This window comes from Adelges cooleyi, unplaced genomic scaffold (assembly GCF_023614345.1).
Source record: "Adelges cooleyi isolate 19-005CV unplaced genomic scaffold, UGA_ACOO_1.1 ACOO_flye_CR_arks_rails_tigmint_CR_PRNA_21, whole genome shotgun sequence".
In the NCBI taxonomy this organism is placed as follows: Eukaryota; Metazoa; Arthropoda; class Insecta; order Hemiptera; family Adelgidae; genus Adelges; species Adelges cooleyi.
In genome coordinates, this window is record NW_026095871.1 from 152,928 (window position 1) to 172,944 (window position 20,017).

General features: G+C 27.5%; 2 protein-coding genes across 10 annotated transcripts in view; one reads left to right on the forward strand and one right to left on the reverse strand.

Annotated features, from left to right (window-relative positions):
* The window catches only part of LOC126834149 (calcium uniporter protein, mitochondrial), an 80,224-nt gene that overhangs the window by 12,384 nt on the left and 47,823 nt on the right, over nt 1-20,017 (reverse strand). The gene's annotated exons all lie outside the window — the stretch shown is intronic.
* LOC126834150 (uncharacterized) lies at nt 1,048-17,198 on the forward strand. Of its 8 annotated transcripts, none has more exons than XM_050565878.1 (9): nt 1,048-1,206; nt 1,519-1,624; nt 1,931-2,067; nt 2,434-2,554; nt 15,559-15,713; nt 15,935-16,040; nt 16,231-16,367; nt 16,706-16,826; nt 16,914-17,198. In XM_050565878.1, exons 1-9 carry the CDS (start codon nt 1,114-1,116, stop codon nt 17,066-17,068), a joined length of 1,131 nt encoding a protein of 376 aa, XP_050421835.1. In that variant the 5' UTR covers nt 1,048-1,113; the 3' UTR covers nt 17,069-17,198. The 8 variants fall into 8 exon arrangements, with proteins under 8 accessions (XP_050421835.1, XP_050421833.1, XP_050421834.1 ...); XM_050565876.1 differs by lacking the exon at nt 2,434-2,554 and adding an exon at nt 15,350-15,470 and having other exon boundaries at nt 16,914-17,197; XM_050565877.1 differs by lacking the exons at nt 1,931-2,067; nt 2,434-2,554 and adding exons at nt 7,176-7,312; nt 15,350-15,470 and having other exon boundaries at nt 16,914-17,197.

Genomic DNA, 20,017 nt, shown 5'->3' on the forward strand with positions numbered 1-20,017 from the left:
CAACAAATAGAATTTAATAATAATAATGTTATGGTGAAACTTAATTAATTTAACCAGACGTGAAATTTAAATGAATTGTTAACTGACATTAATGTGTTAAGAGTATATTATATAATAATCATTAGTGAAACCGGCTGATTATATTATTGGGGTTTTATCTAAATTATTTTAAAAGGGAAGATATGACATTTTCAGTTCTTGATTTATTTTCTTCGAGCATAGCTTGAGAATCAATAACAGTATATATAAGTGGCTTTTACAAAATCCGTACCAATTTTGTTTATGTACAAGATTTATTTTAAAATACTATCAATGTGTGTTAATTAATAGCAAAATAAATCTACGGTATTAAACACAAAGTTGACAATACATTTATAATATGTATCTACTGATAGGAACGAAGTGTTCATTTTTAAGTGATTCTATCAATATACCTATGTAACGATCATAATAGTTTCAAACAGTTTTTCTTGTACTCAATAAAATAAGCTATAAAAAACACTAGGTTTCGATAAACAACAAATCTTAAAATTTCGTATGGTATTGTTTGTTAACTGTGTGCGTATATACAACATTTGGAAATATTGTTTTTGATAAAAAAAAAAAAAAAACAATAAAGCTACAAAAAAATTGTGGAAGAACCAGACCCAACTTTAATGGTTTGGTTTTGATTTATCAATCACTAACTAAGGGGGTTGAAACCATAGTGGTGTAACTCACAGTATCGTACAAATGAAGGCAATTTTAAAAAGTCAATACATCAACAGGGGCATACTTAAGTTATTCATAACTCATAAATCTCTACCATCATTTGGCAGCACACTACAAGCTTATAATACAAAATAAGAAATTGAGATATAAAATATATCTATTTTCTCATTTTTGAAGTAGCTCATTTGGACATCTTTGTCTAATTTGGTTGTAACCTTATGGAAATTGTTTTTCTGAGTTTCTAAGCAAAATCGGATCATTACAAACAGTACCATATGTGTTCACTACAGTTGTTAGAGCCCCTACACTAAAAACACCAGTCAATATGCAGCAGTAACATTATACATTTTTTATTTTGTTTCCTATAAGACGTAATTTGAAATTTAAAGCTAGCAGGGAAAAATGAACGCGAAGTATCTAATAATTTTGTGTTTAACAATTATTAATCATCGCACAGCAAAAACCGCTGACAATCCCGAAATGAAGGAAATACAGGTAACTTTAAAGTTTTCAGCTATAACCAAAAACAAAGACACCCAATTATGTTCTTGGCTATTTATACAATAAAATAGCCAAGAACATAATTTATTAAATTTTTGTTAATTAGAATAACTATTTATGCTTAATTGTTCATTATACGATCCAGTATACTTCAAAAGATAAAAATAACATCCTCTAATTTTTATTTATAGATAACAATATGCTATAACATTACAGATGCTTAAAAAAATTGCTTTGCCACACTGTTGAACAGTACGATTATAATTTTTGGAATAACACATAATGTAATTCATAAATATATTTCAGGCAGTTGAAATAACCAACTTATATCAAAAGCTTGTGAATCTAAATCCAGGGATATCTAAATATAACATCATTAAATGGTTAGAGGCAAAAATAGGGGAAGGCGAAGGTTTGTACATACTAATGAAAAAAAAAATTGTACTTAATTAAAATTATTATCACAAAAAAACTTTTATCGAATATTGAAAAAGGATTAATAACAATCAGAGTTTCTGATTCGATTTTAATACATAAATTTCACAGCTAAAGAAGTTTAAAATTTATTTCATTATTAGTATGGTAAGTTTCTATTTAAAACTGTTGTTTCAAACAAACAGTAACTATTATCCGAAATATATGTCGTCTGCAGTTCCATAATATAAGTATTTAAATATTTCGTGAATTTTAATCTAATATATGTGTTGTAACTATTTAGGTGAACCAGTCGAATTAACACAACTCAGTTTTATAGGTTTTATGGAAAGACTAGACATTAATATTGAAGTGCTACGGAAGCTAAATAATCAGACTTCAAGTTCTACTAGAGCACCAGACTGGTCTAATGTTCAAAAGGTGATTTACTATCATTAAATTGTATCAATAGTCATAAACAGTAATGATAAATGTTTTTTTTTAAACAATATTTTTTAATTAAAATAATTGTTTATATTTTATGGTTTGGTATACAACCTTGTACTTCAATAGATAAAAAAAAACATTTGTTGTTTTTTATATAATAAAATATTTAACATAATCGTTTATACCATGTTCAGCAAAATATCCATACTTCCAGTTCAAATAAGAGAACCAAGTTATTAAGTTAAAAAAAGATATTTTGTAAATTTCGTTCGCAAAACCAGGATGTATTTTTATCGAAGCCGTATAATTTGTAAACAGGTTTATAAGCATAATATAATGTGATTCATAAATATATTCCAGGCAATTGAAATAAAAGAAACACAGGATATGCTTCGAAATCTACACATAGTGAATCTAACACAACAGTTACTTAATCGTAAAGATGAGATCCAACAATGGATAGAGACAGCGATCGACAAAGGTATGTACTAACGGAAAAAACATTACATTTTCATAGAAATTAAAGTCAAAATTATTTTAATAAATAAACTTTTATCAAATTTTAAAGGATTAATAACACGTGTATATGATGAGTTTGGTGCAAAAGTCGATTTATCAGATTCCAACTTTCATGATTTAATGGAAAGCCTAAATTTAAGTCTTGAAGAGCTACGGGACCTAAATATACGTTTAGCGAACGAAACATCACCAATTAATATTTAATTTTAATTCACCTTCTAAAAGTAAACCTACATTTATTTTTTGTTGTCAATCATAATAGTATTTTACAAATTTTAATAATAATTACTCGAAATTTGTTTGAAATGTCTGTAACACATTATTAATTTATTATATTTTGTATAAAATTAAATAATGTAAATAAATGCCGACTTGTTATAATAATTCATGATGTTTATATATTTTTTCCCTCACTTTCACACATATTTATTTCCTAAATAGAACAATAAAATGTCAAAGACAAACACATTATCCTTAAATCACAGTGCCGGATTTTAAGAAAAGGTCCAAGCGTTCAACTTAAGATTAATTTAATTTTTACAAAAAATGTTTTTACTGGACCGATCTACTTAACCGATCAACATGCTGGGCTTTTCAACTTATAGAGTTTAGCATTGATGAGGTTTTAATGGTATATTAAAGCAATAAAACTTATAAAAAAAGTAAAAAGAATAATAGCTAATGGTAAACAGCCATGAGGTATTTTTAAATATTTTTATTATATTATTAATTGAGTATAGTAATAAATGAATACAGAAAGGCGACCAACTTAAATCGTGTCGACTCTAAAACATTTTTCAATTAATTTATTGTTAATTATTATTGTTGTTATTTATTGTAATCCTAGAAGGAGTTCTTTGTATCTTGTTTTTCTCTATATTGCTTTTTTATGTGTAGTTATTGACTAAAGTATGAAAATAAATACAAAAAGAACATCTGCTGTGACCATATTACAAAAACAACTTGTTCAGAAATCGTAAACAATTCGTTGAGCAGCTATAGCCTACGTATCATAAAAAAAAATAACGAACAAAAAACCACTAATATTTTTACTTTTACCCCTTCTAACTTTTTTTGACTGCAACTTTGGAATTTTGAATAACGTATACGTTTTGTTAACTTTTTTAATTGAGAATAATGTACTAAAAATGTTGAATTGGTAATTTGATGATTGAAATTATAACAAATTGCGATCGCTCAGTCCGAGAATATATTTATAGTGTTATGGAATCTTACGCCGTCAAAATGACAAACTTAAACTATATACGTATATAATTATAGGTGAACACATTTTTAAATCATAAAAACTAGTACAAGGTTATTGTGAACCATTAAAATATTTTTTCAACATTTTACGATTATTTAACCTAACCAAATCTCACTACAAGAGTGCCCTCAATTTTTTTGCCATAAATCAAAATATTATAATAAATGAATAGCGTTTTTTTTTTTTTTTTTAAGAAATAGGGTAAACCTAAATTTTTGATAATAAACTTAAATTGTTTTTTTGTTTATAAATGATTAACCGAACTAGAGGTGTGGTCTTTCGAAACTAGGATCATAAAAACTAATATAATATGATATTAGTTAAGGTTTAAAAAAAAAACATACTAAGAAACAGATGTCTAAAAAAAATCATGATTCAAAAACTTAGGGTTTAAACTAGGGTTGGGCCTATCCGGATAGGCCCAACCCTAGTTTAAATTGTATAATAATATTTTTGGTATAAAACAATAATACTATAGGTTTTATAAATGTTTCAATGTGATTCGAAAAACATGATTTTACTCATATACACAACAGTTGGTCGGTAATGTTTACAGATCGAACCATAACATGTTGTTTTCAATATCGTATAATGGTGTTGTATTTAATATGTTATTGTAATTGGGTCACAGCAGATGTTCTTTAAAAATGTATTTTCAGACTTTTGTGCTTAACTATACACAATTTGCAAATATTTTTCAGTAAAAAAATACAGCACCATTGTACGATATTGAAAACAACATGTTATGGTTCGATCTGTAAACATTACCGGCCAACTGTTGAGTAACAAGTGCATAAATATGGTAACCACCACAGATAATATCACAATTTATAGAAACAACGTGAATAATCTATCCAATTAAATTCCTTACTAAACCCTAGGATATATTGAGTGTGACTCATGATAATGGAATATACCCTATGTATAGTGTAGTCTTAATTGTATGTTCTGGCCAATCGTTATGCATGACGACGTCGACTCGTTATTATTTCGATGGCAACTTATGTTTGTAGTAGGCGCACTACTTTAGTATTGCAATTTAGTGTCAAAATTTAAAGTCGTTTTTGGGCAGGGGGGCCAATGCTAAAGCATGATCTATGCAAAAAAAAAGATGATTAAAACTAACATATATCAAGTTCACATTGTGATCACAGTAGTAATGATTATACAGGGTGATTTATGTTTTATCATTGGTCACTTCATATCTCATAGTAATTAATAGGAATAACATTTTTTTTTCATATTGCTTTTATTCCATGTTTTATCAATTTTCATGAACTTTTTTATTGTTACCCCACTCCCAACTTGGTTTTTAATAGCAGCTTGTTAATTTTGAATAACGTATACGTTTTTCATAACTTCAACTTTCCTCCTGCCCTAAAATTGAAACTACAATAATTTAAACGATACTTCATGGAAACTGGTTATCGACCAGTAAACTTCAAACAACGTTCAAACTAGAACTAAAAAAATAAATTCAATAATTTAAGAGGTCATATTCCTATGATTTGTTTTAGGCCAGATATTATGAAAACACTAAAAAATAGCCAGAAACTTGATATGTTTACTAGCCACCTTAGATACTACGAGTAGCTGGTTACTGCTTGTTAATATACTATTTCATTGTCTATAAATCTACCACCACTACTCTAAGTTTATTTGTTATATTTGACTTGAAAATGCTATTTCGTGGTTGCACACTCGTCTGAAAAATGATTTTTATTTAGTACATTCTTCTCAATTAATAAAGTTAATAAAATGTATACGATATTCAAAATTCACAAGTTGCTATCAAAAACAAAGTTGGGACCGGGGTAAAAATAAAAAAGTTCTGAAAAATTGAGATTACGTGGTATAAAAACAATATAAAAAAAAATGTAATTCCTATTAAATACTATGAGATATTAAGTGGCCCATGATAAAACAAAAATCATCCTGTATAACCATCATAAATCACAAGGATATTGTAGATCAGAAATAATCACTACTTATAATATAATAATATTAAAAAAAAAAACGAAAAGTCATTTTTGAAAAATCAGTGACTTATGTCATTTTTTAAATGACAGATTCAATTTGAAATTCAGTTCGAGGATATTATCTAACATATATTGTTACATATCATATTACATTTTTATAATGAAATAACCTAAAATTTGGATTTAATACTAAAATTTGTTGACTTTGAAGGCTATTATGGATTTTTAAAACTTGTTTTTAAAGTTTTGTTAAATTAGTTGAAGCCCTATGGAAATTGTTTTTCTGAAGTTCCAAGCAATATTGGATCAAAACAAACAGAACCATATGTGTTCACTACACTTGTTAGAGCGTACACTATAAGAACCAGCCACTACGCCGCAATAATATCATTTATCTTTTATTTTGTTTCCTATAAGACGTACTTTAAAATTAAAAGCTAGCCGGGAAAAATGAACGCGAACTATCTATTTTTTTTGTGTTTAATACTTATTAATTATCGCACAGCAAAATCCGCCGACACTCCCGAAACACGGGTAACTTTAAAGTTTTAAGCTAAAAACCAAAAACAAATACGCCCAAATGCCTATTCTTAATAAGTGTTTCATAATATTTGATAAGATATTTCATAAGATTTGACCACAATGTTGAACGAAACGATTATATTTTTCATTGTTTGGTCGCACTAAATAAGAAATTATTAATGTTTGTTTAAATTATTCGATTTTTTAGAGTGCACCATTTGATTTTATTTAATCTTTCGTAGTACACTGCTATTAAATTAAAAATGATTTAATTATAAAAACCTTTTAAAAGATTTTGTTGTAAATTTCGTCCCTAAAACCATGATGTGTTTTTTTATTAACACCAAATAGCTTGAAGACAATTTTTGAAATAAAACATAATGTAATTCATAAATATATTTCAGGCAGTTGAAATAACCAACTTATATCAAAAGCTTTTGAATCTAAATCCAGGGATATCTAAAGATAAGATCATTGAATGGTTAGAGGCAAAAATAGGGGAAGGCGAAGGTTTGTACCTACTAATAAAAAAAAAATTGTAATTAAATTAAAATTATTATCACAAAAAAAAACTTTTATCGAATGTTGAAAAAGGATTAATAACAATCAGAGTTTCTGATTCGATATTAATACATAAATTTCACAGCTAAAGAAGTATAAAATTTATTTCATTATTAGTATGGTAAGTTTCTATTTAAAACTGTTGTTTCAAACAAAAAGTAACTATTATCCGAAATATATGTCTCCAGTTCCATAATATGAGTAATTAAATATTTCGTGAATTTTAATCTAAAATATGTGTTGTAACTATTTAGGTGAAACAGTCGAATTAACAGAACTCAGTTTTATAGATTTTATGGAAAGCCTAGGCTTTAATATTGAAGTGCTACAGAAGCTAAATAATCAGGCTTCAAGTTCTACTACAGCACCAGACTGGTCTAATGTTCAAAAGGTGATTCACTATTAAAAACAGTAATGATAAACGTTTTTTTTTTTAGAAACACTATTTTTTAATTAAAATAATTGTTTATATTTTATGGTTTGGTATAAAATCTTGTACTGCAATAGATAAAAGATATATTTGTTGCTCTTTATTAAATAAAATATTTAACCTAATCGTTTATACCATGTTCAGCAAAACATCCATACTTCCAGTTCAAATATGTATGTTTTAACTTAATTATATACGTTTATACAGTAGGGTTGGGATAAGAAAACCAAGTTTTTATATTAAACAAATTATTTTGTAAATTTCAATCCCAAAACCAGGATGTATTTTTATCGAAGCCGTATAATTTGTAAACAGGTTTATAAGCATAATATAATGTGATTCATAAATATATTCCAGGCAATTGAAATAAAAGAAACACGGGATATGCTTCAAACAATAGACTTTGTTAATCTAACAGAACAGTTACTTAATCATGAGGATAAGATGAACAAATGGATACAGACAGCATACAACAAAGGTATGTACTAACGAAAAAGAACAGTACATTTTGATAAAAATTAAAGTCAAAATTATTTTAATAAAAAATCTTTTATCGAATGTTGAAGGATTATTAAGAATGGAAGGTGATATGTTTGGTAAAATCTCATTATCAGATACCAACTTTTATGATTTAATGGAAAGCCTAAACTTAAGTCTTGAAGAGCTACAGGACCTAAATAAAAGTTTAGCGGAAAAAACAACGCCAGTAACAACTGCATCACCAATTTAAAATTCAATTTTAATTTATTTTTTTAAAGTGAACCTACATTTATTTATTTTTTAAATCATAATAGTATTTTACAAATTTTAATAATAATTACTCGAAATCTGTTTGAAATGTCTGTAACACATTATAAATTTATTATATTTTGTATGAAATTAAATAATGAAAATAAATGCCGACTTGTTATAATAGCTCATAATGTTTATATTTTTTTTTCCCTCAATTTCACACATATTTATTTCTAAAATAGAACTATAAAAAGTCAACTACAAAAACATTATACTTAGATCACAGTGCCAGATTTTAAGTAAAGGTCCAAGCGTTCAACTTAAGTTTAATTTAATTTTTACAAAAAGAGTTTTTACTGGACCGATCTACTTAACCGATCAACATGCTGGGCTTTTGAAGTCCACTGTACTTATACTCTACTGTACTTGTCCTCTCAGATGAAATCACTTTGAAATTAACGCTTTGATACTTATTTGTAAATACAGCACCTAAATATAATACTTTCGTACTTTGCTGGTTTACACTGTTCTTGGTTTGGACTGTACTGGCTTGAAAATACTAACTTCTGATTAACTCATTACTGTTTATTCAAAAATGATTTTATCAACTTCAGATTTCTGGTTTTTAAGTTTTCAACTAAATAATAATTGTGTTCTTACATTAACCATATTTTAAGTTTGACCAACCATTTACGTATTTTTTCTGTGTAGGTGGGTGGTATATACATAAATAATAAAGATAAACCAATTTTTTTTATATATCTATAAAGATATTTCATTAAGTATAAGATACTTTTTTTTTTTAAATATTTCTAATTTTTACTTATTCTTTTTTAAAACATTTACAATTCCTAAATTTGGAAATAATTGGGTAAAAAAATATTCAAATAAATATAATATACATTATTTAACAATGTTATTCCAACTATATTGAGTTATTAAAGTATGACGACAATGGCCATGATATTTGGAAAACAACATTAGTTTATCATAAGTTTACATGAAAAAATACAAATTATGTTTTTATGATTCACACATAGAATATAAAAAAGCCAGTACACTGGGGTCGGGGCATGGCGGGGACGGAGAGGTGACAGGTCTTTAAAAGGATTTTAAGAAGAGGTCACAGCATTTAACTTAAATTTTATTTTATTTTTACACAAAAGGTTTTACTGGACCGATCTACTTGTCCGATCAACATGCTGTGCTTTTAACTTATAGAGCATAGCATTGATCAGGTTTTATGAGTATATTAAAGCTATATAACTATTAAAAAAAGTAAAAAGAATAACAGCTAATGGTGAACAGCCATCAAGTATTTTTAAATATGTTTAATTGAGATACATGGTTAACTATAGTAATAAACTATTACAGACAGACGATCAACCCAGATTGTCAAAAAACAAATGTATTGTTAACTATTCTTTAAACCCTAGAAGGAGTTCTTTGTGTCTTGTTTTTTTCTAAATCGCTTTTTTTTGTGTAGTTATTGACTGACGTACAAAGTATAAGTACAAAAATAACATCTGCTGTGACCATATTACAATAACAAGTAGTTAAGAAATAGTTAACAATTTATTGAGCATCTATAGCCTATGTATCATAAAAAAATAACGAACAACTACAATTTTTACTTCAAAACGTATACAACTACTAAACTAAGCGATAAGCTAACATGAAAAAATACAAAATATGTTTTTATGATTCACACATAGAATATAAAAAAGCCAGTACACTGGGGTCGGGGCATGGCGGGGATGGAGAGGTGACAAGTCTTTAAGAATTACTGAGTGTTAAAATCACTTTCAAATAAACGTTTCAACGCGAATTTGTGGACACTGTACGTCACTTTAATACTTTCTTATTGTGTTGGTTTTTACTGTGCTTGGATTAGAAAGTACTGATTAAAGCTTACTGTCCATAGATTCGCACGAAAGTGTTTTTTAAAAGTGATTTTATCACTTTCAGATTCAACAATTATTAATGACCCGCGACCTCTCTGCCTCCACTATTCTCCAAACACACTTTACTGGTTTTGTTTTTATTTAACAACAAACAGAATTTAATAATAATAATGGTATGGTGAAACTTACTAAATTTAACCAGATGTTAAATTTAAATGAATTATTAACTGACATTAATATGTTAAGAGTATATTTAATAATAGTTATTGGTGAACCGGCTGGTTGTGTTTTTGGGTTTTTGTCTCAATTTTAAAAGGGAAGATATGAAAATTTCAGTTTTCGATTTCTTTTTTTCGAGCATAGCTCGCGAATCAATAACAGTATATATAAGTGGCTTATACAAAATCAGTACCAATTTTTGTTTATGTGCAAGATTTATTTTAAAATACTATTAATGTGTGTAAATTAATAACAAAATAAATCTATGGTATTAAACACATTGTTCACAATACATTTATAATATGTATCTACTGATAGGAAACGAAGTGTTAATTTTTAAGTGAATCTATCTAAATACCTATGTAACGATCATAATAGTTTCAAACAGTTTTTCTTGTACTCAACAAAATAAGTTATAAAAAAACACTAGGTTTCGATAAACAACAAACCTTAAAATTTCGTATGGTATTGTTTGTTAACTGTGTGCGTATATAGAACATTTGGAAATATTGTTTTTGATAAAAAAAAAAAAAAAAACAATAAAGCTACATAAAAATTGTGGAAGAACCAGACCAAACTTTAATGGTTTGGTTTTGATTTATCAATCACTAACTAAGGGGGTTGAAACCATAGTGGTGTAACTCACAATATCGTACAAATTAAGTATTAATAGCATATTTTAAAAAGTCAATACATCAACAGGGACAAACTTAAGTTATTCATAACTTATAATCTCTACCATCATTTGGCAGCACACTACGAGATTATAATACAAAATAAGAAATTGAGATATAAAATATCTATTTTCTCATTTTTAATGTTTGACATTTTGTTAATTTGGTTGTAACCTTATGGAAATTATTTTTCTGAGTTTCTAAGCAAATACTTTCTTATTGTATTGGTTTATACTGTGCTTGGATTAGAAAGTACTGATTTAAGCTTACTGTCCATAGATTCGCACGGAAGTGTTTTTTAAAAGTGATTTTATCACTTTCAGATACAACAATTATTAATGACCCGCGACCTCTCTGCCACCACTACTCTCCAAACACACTTTGCTGGTTTTTTATTTTATTTATAAATTACTAACTGAGGGGGTTGAAACCATAGTGGTGTAGCTTACAGTATCGTACAAATGAAGTATTGAAGGCATATTATAAATAGTCAATACATCAACAGGGACAAACTTAAGTTATTCATAACTTATAACCTCTACCATCATATGGCAGCATACTACAAGCTTATAATACAATATAAGAAATTGAGATATTAAATATCTATCTCATCATTTTTAATGTTTGACATTTTGTTAATTTGGTTGTAACCTTATGGAAATTGTTTTTCTGAGTTTCTAAGCAAAATCGGATAAATACAAACAGCACAATATGTATTCACAGTTGTTATGGGAATAATGTAAAATAAATTTTGACTGGTCGATAACCAGTTTCGCATAACTATTATTGAGGTCATTGAAGTTTCAAGTTTAGGGCAGGAGGAAAGGTAGAGCAGTAGTACTTTATACTCAATCTAAAAAGTTTATAAAATATATACATAACTATTTAAGTTTCAAAAGTTGCTATAAAAAAGAAACTAAGTTGGGAGAGGGGTAAAAACAGAAAAATTGTGAAAAATTGATCACATTGTATAAACACAATATAAAAAAAAAATTGTCATTTCTTATTAAAACCTATGAGATATCGAGAGGTTCGCGATAAATGGATCACCCTGTAAAGAATAATCCAAAGAGTGGCTTTAACACTAATAAATGTAGATTTTGAAGACTATTATGGATTTCAAAACTTAAAATTTGACCTAATTTTTTTATATTTTTTTATCGGTGTAGTTTAGTTGTTTTTTTTACTGTAGACAACTTTGCAGCATACCTACATTTGGAATACTATAAACAATACCTTATCGATTGTACGAATAAACAAATGCACAAAAACATTATTTTCATCGCTTATATCGTTACAGGGTATCCCATCAGTATATTTTAACAACTCTGATTGACCGGTTGGTCATGAAAATAGACTTGACGATGCTTTTTTTACCTAACCACTCATTGAGGTGGGTGTCCATTATATTGTTTTGTCCCTCCTATTAAATTTTAGCTTGGTGCCACAGATCCAGTTTTATAATATACCCTGAAAATATTAAAATAGATTGAACTTTTAAGAATTACTACGAATGTTAAACGGCAACTAGGTGTTTTCATTTTTTAAAAGGACCGAAAAAACCTTTCCTTTTTTTTCCAGTTTATATGGCTTCATTTAGCATATTCTAACATTTTACAAACATTCAGTTATTTCCCTATAGGCTATTATATAATGTTATTGACTTTATGTGGAGGAGCTTTGACAATCAATGTTGTAGAATTAGATCCGTTTTGTTTTTGTGAACACTTCATACTCGCGTTGTACATAGTATACAACTATTACCTTGTATAATTGTTTTAGTATCGAAATACATTAAAGTCTAATCTAAGTTTATTTGTTCCTAGTCTTACAATGACCTTCATAAGCTTGGTCGATAAAATATATTTAGTGCATCATAGCCTAAAGTGTTCTCAATCTAAATTCAAGAAGGTGTTGTTAAGACGTGACGGGACACCCTGTATCAATAAGAGCGACACGAGCTTAGAAAAACATGTTGTTGTACATTGGTTTCTTCGCAAACACCGTAAATTAATATTTGAACTAGTGCTAAAAAACATTTTTTACCGACTACTGTAAAAAAACACTAACATGGAAAAATATGTTTATGTGCGCCCATATTTTCGTACCTATTCCGAAAAAAATGTTGACAGGTTTAAAAACCGGCAATTTTAATTTGATATATAACTTAGCCAATTCAAGCCGGATCAATTCGAAATTTTTTAAAAAACATCAATAAGGCTTGCCTCATATGCCCTCAAACCTAAATTTCAACAACTCACCGCCCCTTTACGTTGGAACTTTTTTTTTTATTACTAAAGCGCATTTTTAAGGTTAAAGAGCTGAATTTTATAAATAATAATAACTTTATTGCAACACTACAATGCAAAATAAACATCAATTTTAATAATTTGAAATTTAGTCCGATGTTTTTATCTAACATATAATGTCAAATCAAATTTTTCTAGAAGTCTTATTAAAACGAAATAACCCAAAAAGTGGCTCTTACACTAATAAATGTGGATTTTGAAGAAACATAATAATACAAATAAACAAAGAATTGTTAATAATTATTACACAAACTAGTAAAATTTTTGATAAATAAAATAAAACATTTCTGACAAATATCAGAAATCTGCTAAATGTCATTTTTACACAGAATACATAACTATGTATATAGTTATCAAATTTGACAAAAGTCATTTTTGAAAAATCAGTGACTTATGTCATTTTTTAAATGACAGATTCAATTTGAAATTCAGTTCGAGGATATTATCTAACATATATTGTTACATATCATATTACATTTTTATAATGAAATAACCTAAAATTTGGATTTAATACTAAAATTTGTTGACTTTGAAGGCTATTATGGATTTTTAAAACTTGTTTTTAAAGTTTTGTTAAATTAGTTGAAGCCCTATGGAAATTGTTTTTCTGAAGTTCCAAGCAATATTGGATCAAAACAAACAGAACCATATGTGTTCACTACACTTGTTAGAGCGTACACTATAAGAACCAGCCACTACGCCGCAATAATATCATTTATCTTTTATTTTGTTTCCTATAAGACGTACTTTGAAATTAAAAGCTAGCCGGGAAAAATGAACGCGAACTATCTATTTTTTTTGTGTTTAATACTTATTAATTATCGCACAGCAAAATCCGCCGACACTCCCGAAACACGGGTAACTTTAAAGTTTTAAGCTAAAAACCAAAAACAAATACGCCCAAATGCCTATTCTTAATAAGTGTTTCATAATATTTGATAAGATATTTCATAAGATTTGACCACAATGTTGAACGAACGATTATATTTTTCATTGTTTGGTCGCACTAAATAAGAAATTATTAATGTTTGTTTAAATTATTCGATTTTTTAGAGTGCACCATTTGATTTTATTTAATCTGTCGTAGTACACTGCTATTCAAAAAAATGATTTATAATAAAAACCTTTTAAAAGATTTTGTTGTAAATTTCGTCCCTAAAACAATGATGTGTTTTTTTATTAACACCAAATAGCTTGAAGACAATTTTTGAAATAAAACATAATGTAATTCATAAATATATTTCAGGCAGTTCAAATAACCAACTTATATCAAAAGCTTATGAATCTAAATCCAGGGATATCTAAAGATAAGATCATCGAATGGTTAAGGGCAAAAATGAGGAAAAGCGAAGGTTTGTACATACAAATGAAAAAAAAATTGTATTTAATTAAAATTATTATCACAAAAAAAACTTTTATCGAATGTTGAAAAAGGATTAATAACAATCAGAGTTTCTGATTCGATATTAATACATAAATTTCACAGCTAAAGAAGTTTAAAATTTATTTCATTATTAGTATGGTAAGTTTCTATTTAAAACTGTTGTTTCAAACAAACAGTAACTATTATCCGAAATATATGTCGTCTCCAGTTCCATAATATAAGTATTTAAATATTTCGTGAATTTTAATCTAAAATATGTGTTGTAACTATTTAGGTGAACCAGTCGAATTAACACAACTCAGTTTTATAGGTTTTATGGAAAGACTAGGCTTTAATATTGAAGTGCTACGGAAGCTAAATAATCAGGCTTCAAGTTCTACTAGAGCACCAGACTGGTCTAATGTTCAAAAGGTGATTTACTATCATTAAATTGTATTAATAGTCAAAAACAGTAATGATAAATGTTTTTTTTAAACAATATTTTTTAATTAAAATAATTGTTTATATTTTATGGTTTGGTATACAACCTTGTACTTCAATAGATAAAAAAAAACATTTGTTGTTCTTTATATAATAAAATATTTAACATAATCGTTTATACCATGTTCAGTAAAATATCCATACTTCTAGTTCAAATAAGAGAACCAAGTTTTTAAGTTAAAAAAATATATTTTGTAAATTTCGTTCCCAAAACCAGGATGTATTTTTATCGAAGCCGTATAATTTGTAAACAGGTTTATAAGCATAATATAATGTGATTCATAAATATATTCCAGGCAATTGAAATAAAAGAAACACGGGATATGCTTCGAAAACAAGACATAGTGAATCTAACACAACAGTTACAGAAACATAAAGATGAGATCGGACAATGGATAGAGACAGCGATCGACAAAGGTATGTACTAACGAAAAAAAACATTACATTTTAATATAAATTAAAGTCAAAATCATTTTAATAAAAAAACTTTTATCGAATGTTAAAGGATTAGTAACACTTGTATATGATGAGTTCGGTACAAAAATCAATTTATCAGATTCCAACTTTCATGATTTAATGGAAAGCCTAAACTTAAGTCTTGAAGAGCTACGGGACCTAAATAAACGTTTAGCGAACGAAACAACACCAATTAATATTAAAGTTTGTTTACATTTTTCAATTTTTTAGAGTGCACTATTTGATTTTATTTAATCTGTCATAGTACATTGCTATTCAAAATAAATGATTTTATAATAAAAAACTATTAAAAGATTTTTTGTAAATTTCGTCCCTAAAACCATGATGTGTTTTTTTATTGACAGCAAATAATTTGAAGTCATTTATTGAAATAACACATAATGTAATTCATCAATATATTTCAGGCAGTTGAAATAACCAACTTATATCAAAAGCTTTTGAATCTAAATCCAGGGACATCTAAAGATAAGATCATCGAATGGTTAAGGGCAAAAATGAGGAAAAGCGAAGGTTTGTACATACGAATGAAAAAAAAATTGTATTTTAATTAAAATTATTATGACAAAAAAAACTTTATCGTATGTTGAAAAAGGATTAATAAGAATCAGAGTTTCTGGTTCGATAAAAATACATAAATTTCATAGCTAAAGAAGTTTAAATATTTCGGAATTTTATTCTATAATGTGTTGTGACTATTTAGGTGAAACAGTCGAATTAACAGAACTCAGTTTCATAGGTTTTATGGAAAGACTAGACATTAATATTGAAGTGCTACGGAAGCTAAATAATCAGGCTTCAAGTTCTACTAGAGCACCAGACTGGTCTAATGTTCAGAAGGTGATTTACTATCATTGAATTGTATCAATAGTCAAAAACAGTAATGATTAACGTTTTTTTTTTTTTTAAAACAAAACATTTTTTTATCTAAAAAAATTGTTTATAATTTATGGTTTGGTGTACAATCTTGTACTTCAATAGATAAAAAAAACATTTGTTGCTCTTTATTAAATAAAATATTTAACCTAATCGTTTATACCATGTTCAGCAAAACATCCGTACTTCCAGTTCAAATATGTATGTTTTAACTTAATTATATACGTTTATACAGTAGGGTCGGGAAAAGAAATAAACAGGTTTATAAGCACAATATAATGTGATTCATAAATATATTCCAGGCAATTGAAATAAAAGAAACACAGGATATGCTTCGAAATCTACACATAGTGAATCTAACACAACAGTTACTTAGTCGTAAAGATGAGATCCAACAATGGATAGAGACAGCGATCGACAAAGGTATGTACTAACGGAAAAAACATTACATTTTCATAGAAATTAAAGTCAAAATTATTTTAATAAATAAACTTTTATCAAATTTTAAAGGATTAGTAACACGTGTATATGATGAGTTTGGTGCAAAAGTCGATTTATCAGATTCCAACTTTCATGATTTAATGGAAAGCCTAAATTTAAGTCTTGAAGAGCTACGGGACCTAAATATACGTTTAGCGAACGAAACATCACCAATTAATATTTAATTTTAATTCACCTTCTAAAAGTAAACCTACATTTATTTTTTGTTGTCAATCATAATAGTATTTTACAAATTTTAATAATAATTACTCGAAATTTGTTTGAAATGTCTGTAACACATTATTAAATTATTATATTTTGTATAAAATTAAATAATGTAAATAAATGCCGACTTGTTATAATAATTTATGATGTTTATATACTTTTTCCCTCACTTTCACACATATTTATTTCCTAAATAGAACAATAAAACAAAGAACATACACATTATCCTTATATCACAGTGCCGGATTTTAAGAAAAGGTCCAAGCATTCAACTTAAGTTTAATTTAATTTTTACAAAAAAAGTTTTTACTGGACCGATCTACTTAACCGATCAACATGCTGGGCTTTTCAACTTATAGAGTTTAGCATTGATCAGGTTTTAATCGTATTTTAAAGCTATACAATTTATTCAAAAAGTAAAAAAAATAACAGCTAATGGTGAAGAGCCATGAGGTATTTTTTAAATATTTTTATTATATTATTAATCGAGATACATGGGTAAGTATAGTAATAAATTTTTACAGTTGACGATTAACTCAGATCATATCGATTCTAATAATAAAATTCATTTTTCAATAAATATATTGTTAATTATTATTATAACTGTTATTTATTATAATCCTAGAAGTTCTTTGTACCTTATTTTTCTCTATATCGCTTTTTTTTGTGTTGATATTGACTAATGTTCGAAAATAAATACAAAAAGAACATCTGCTGTGACCATATTACAATAACAAGTTGTTCAGAAATCGTTAACAATGCGTTGAGCAGCTATAGCCTATGTATCATAAAAAAATAACGAACAAAAAACAACCAAATGTTTTACTTAAAAACGTAAACACCTTCTTAACTAAGCGATAAACTAACATGAAAAAATACAAAATATGTTTGTATGATTCACACATAGACTATAAAAAAGCCAGTACAGAGGGGTCGGGGCATGGCGGGGATAAAGAGTTGACACGTCTTTGAGATTTACTGAAAGTGTTAAAATCACTTTCAAATAAACGTTTTAACGCAAATTTCTGGACACTGTGTTGATTTATACTGTGCTTGGTTTGAAATGTACTGATTTAAGCTTACTGATCATAGATTCGCATGGAAGCGTTTATTTAAAAGTGATATTATCACTTTCTGATATAATAATTATTGAAGACCCGCGACCTCTCTGTTTCCGCCATTCTCTGACCACACTTTACTAGTTTTGTTTTTATTTATTAATCACTAATTGAGGTGGTTGAAACCATAGTGGTGTAACTCATAGTATCGTACAAGTTAAGTATTGTAGGCATATTTTAAAAAGTCAATACATCAAAAGGGGCAAAGTTAAGTAATTTATAGCGTATCATCTTTATCATCATATGGCAGCACACTACAAGATTATAATATAATATAAGATTTTGGGATATAAAAAATCTATCTTCTTATTTTTAGTGTTTAGCATTTTGTTAAATTTGTTGAAGCCCTATGAAAGTTGTTTTTCTGAAGTTCCAAGCAAAATCGGATCAAAACAAACAGTGCCATTTGTGTTCAACACAGTTGTTAGAGCCTACACTAAAAACATCAGCCAATACGCCGCAATAACATCATATTTTTTTTATTTTGTTTCCTTTAAGACGTAATTTGAAATTTTAAGCTAGCAAGGAAAAAATGAACGCGAAGTATCTAATAATTTTTTGTTTAATAATTATTAACTATCGCACAGCAAAAACCGCCGACAATCCCGAAGTGAAGGAAATACAGGTAACTTTGAAGTTTTAAGCTAGAATAAAAAAAAATGACGCCCAAATGCCTATTCTTAAAACGTAAGTCATTATTTTAATTTTTCAGAAACTTCCTTCATGTTCTACTAACACACAAGATTGGTCTCATCTTGCGAAGGTGAATTATTATCATTTAATTTATATAAATAGCCAAGAACATTAATGATTAACTTTTTTTTTTTTAAACAATATTTTTTAATTAGAATAATTATTTATACTTAATTGTTCATAATACTTCAAGAGATAAAAAAAACATTCGCCGATTTTTATTTATAAATAATAATATGCTATGACAATAAAGATGCTTAAAAAAATTGCTTTGGCCACACTGTAGAACATAACGATTATATTTTTTTCATTTTTTGGCCGCACTGTCAAGAAATAATTAATGTTTGTTTACATTTTTCGATTTTTTTAAAGTGCACTATCTGGTTTTATTTAATTTAGCTGTGGTAGTACACTGCTATTCAAAAAAAGTTTTTCAGCTGAGTCTGCATCCACGAAAGAGCATTTTCATGTCACGTTGAAGTACCGAATAAATTTAGATTAGTTGTGGAATTATAATTAAAAAAAAAAAAATTACATGGAGCTTCCAGTTACAGCATAAGCCGAGGATATTAAAAAATTATGTACAATTAAATTTCTGGCTAAAATTGTGGTGTTTATTATCTGGCCAAAAGTAATATAACTTAACATAGAGAATTAAATTATTTTGAATTTATTATTTAGTTCTAATTTGCACGTTGAACGTACAACATATCTCTTATCTCTTATCTTCTATATCTTACCCCTATTCCCTACCCACTACCCCCGCCCCAATCACTAACCCCTATCTCCCACCCCTATCTCCTACTCCTATCTCCTACCCCTATCGTCTACCCCCTATCTCCCACCGACCTACTGAATTGTTATGCTTTTTTTCGGATATGTGCCAGGGTTATGTGCCAGAGCTAAGACACGAAAATGTCAAAATTATTTAATAATTTAAATTTAATCGTATCTACCCTACTACTGAATACAATTATCATTATGGTTAAAGCAATTTTTACATGCACTGTAAATTTACCAATCATCTATTCTAAATGATCAACAAATTATTCATAATTCCTACTCAAACAAGTATGTTAAAAACTTAATTGAATAACA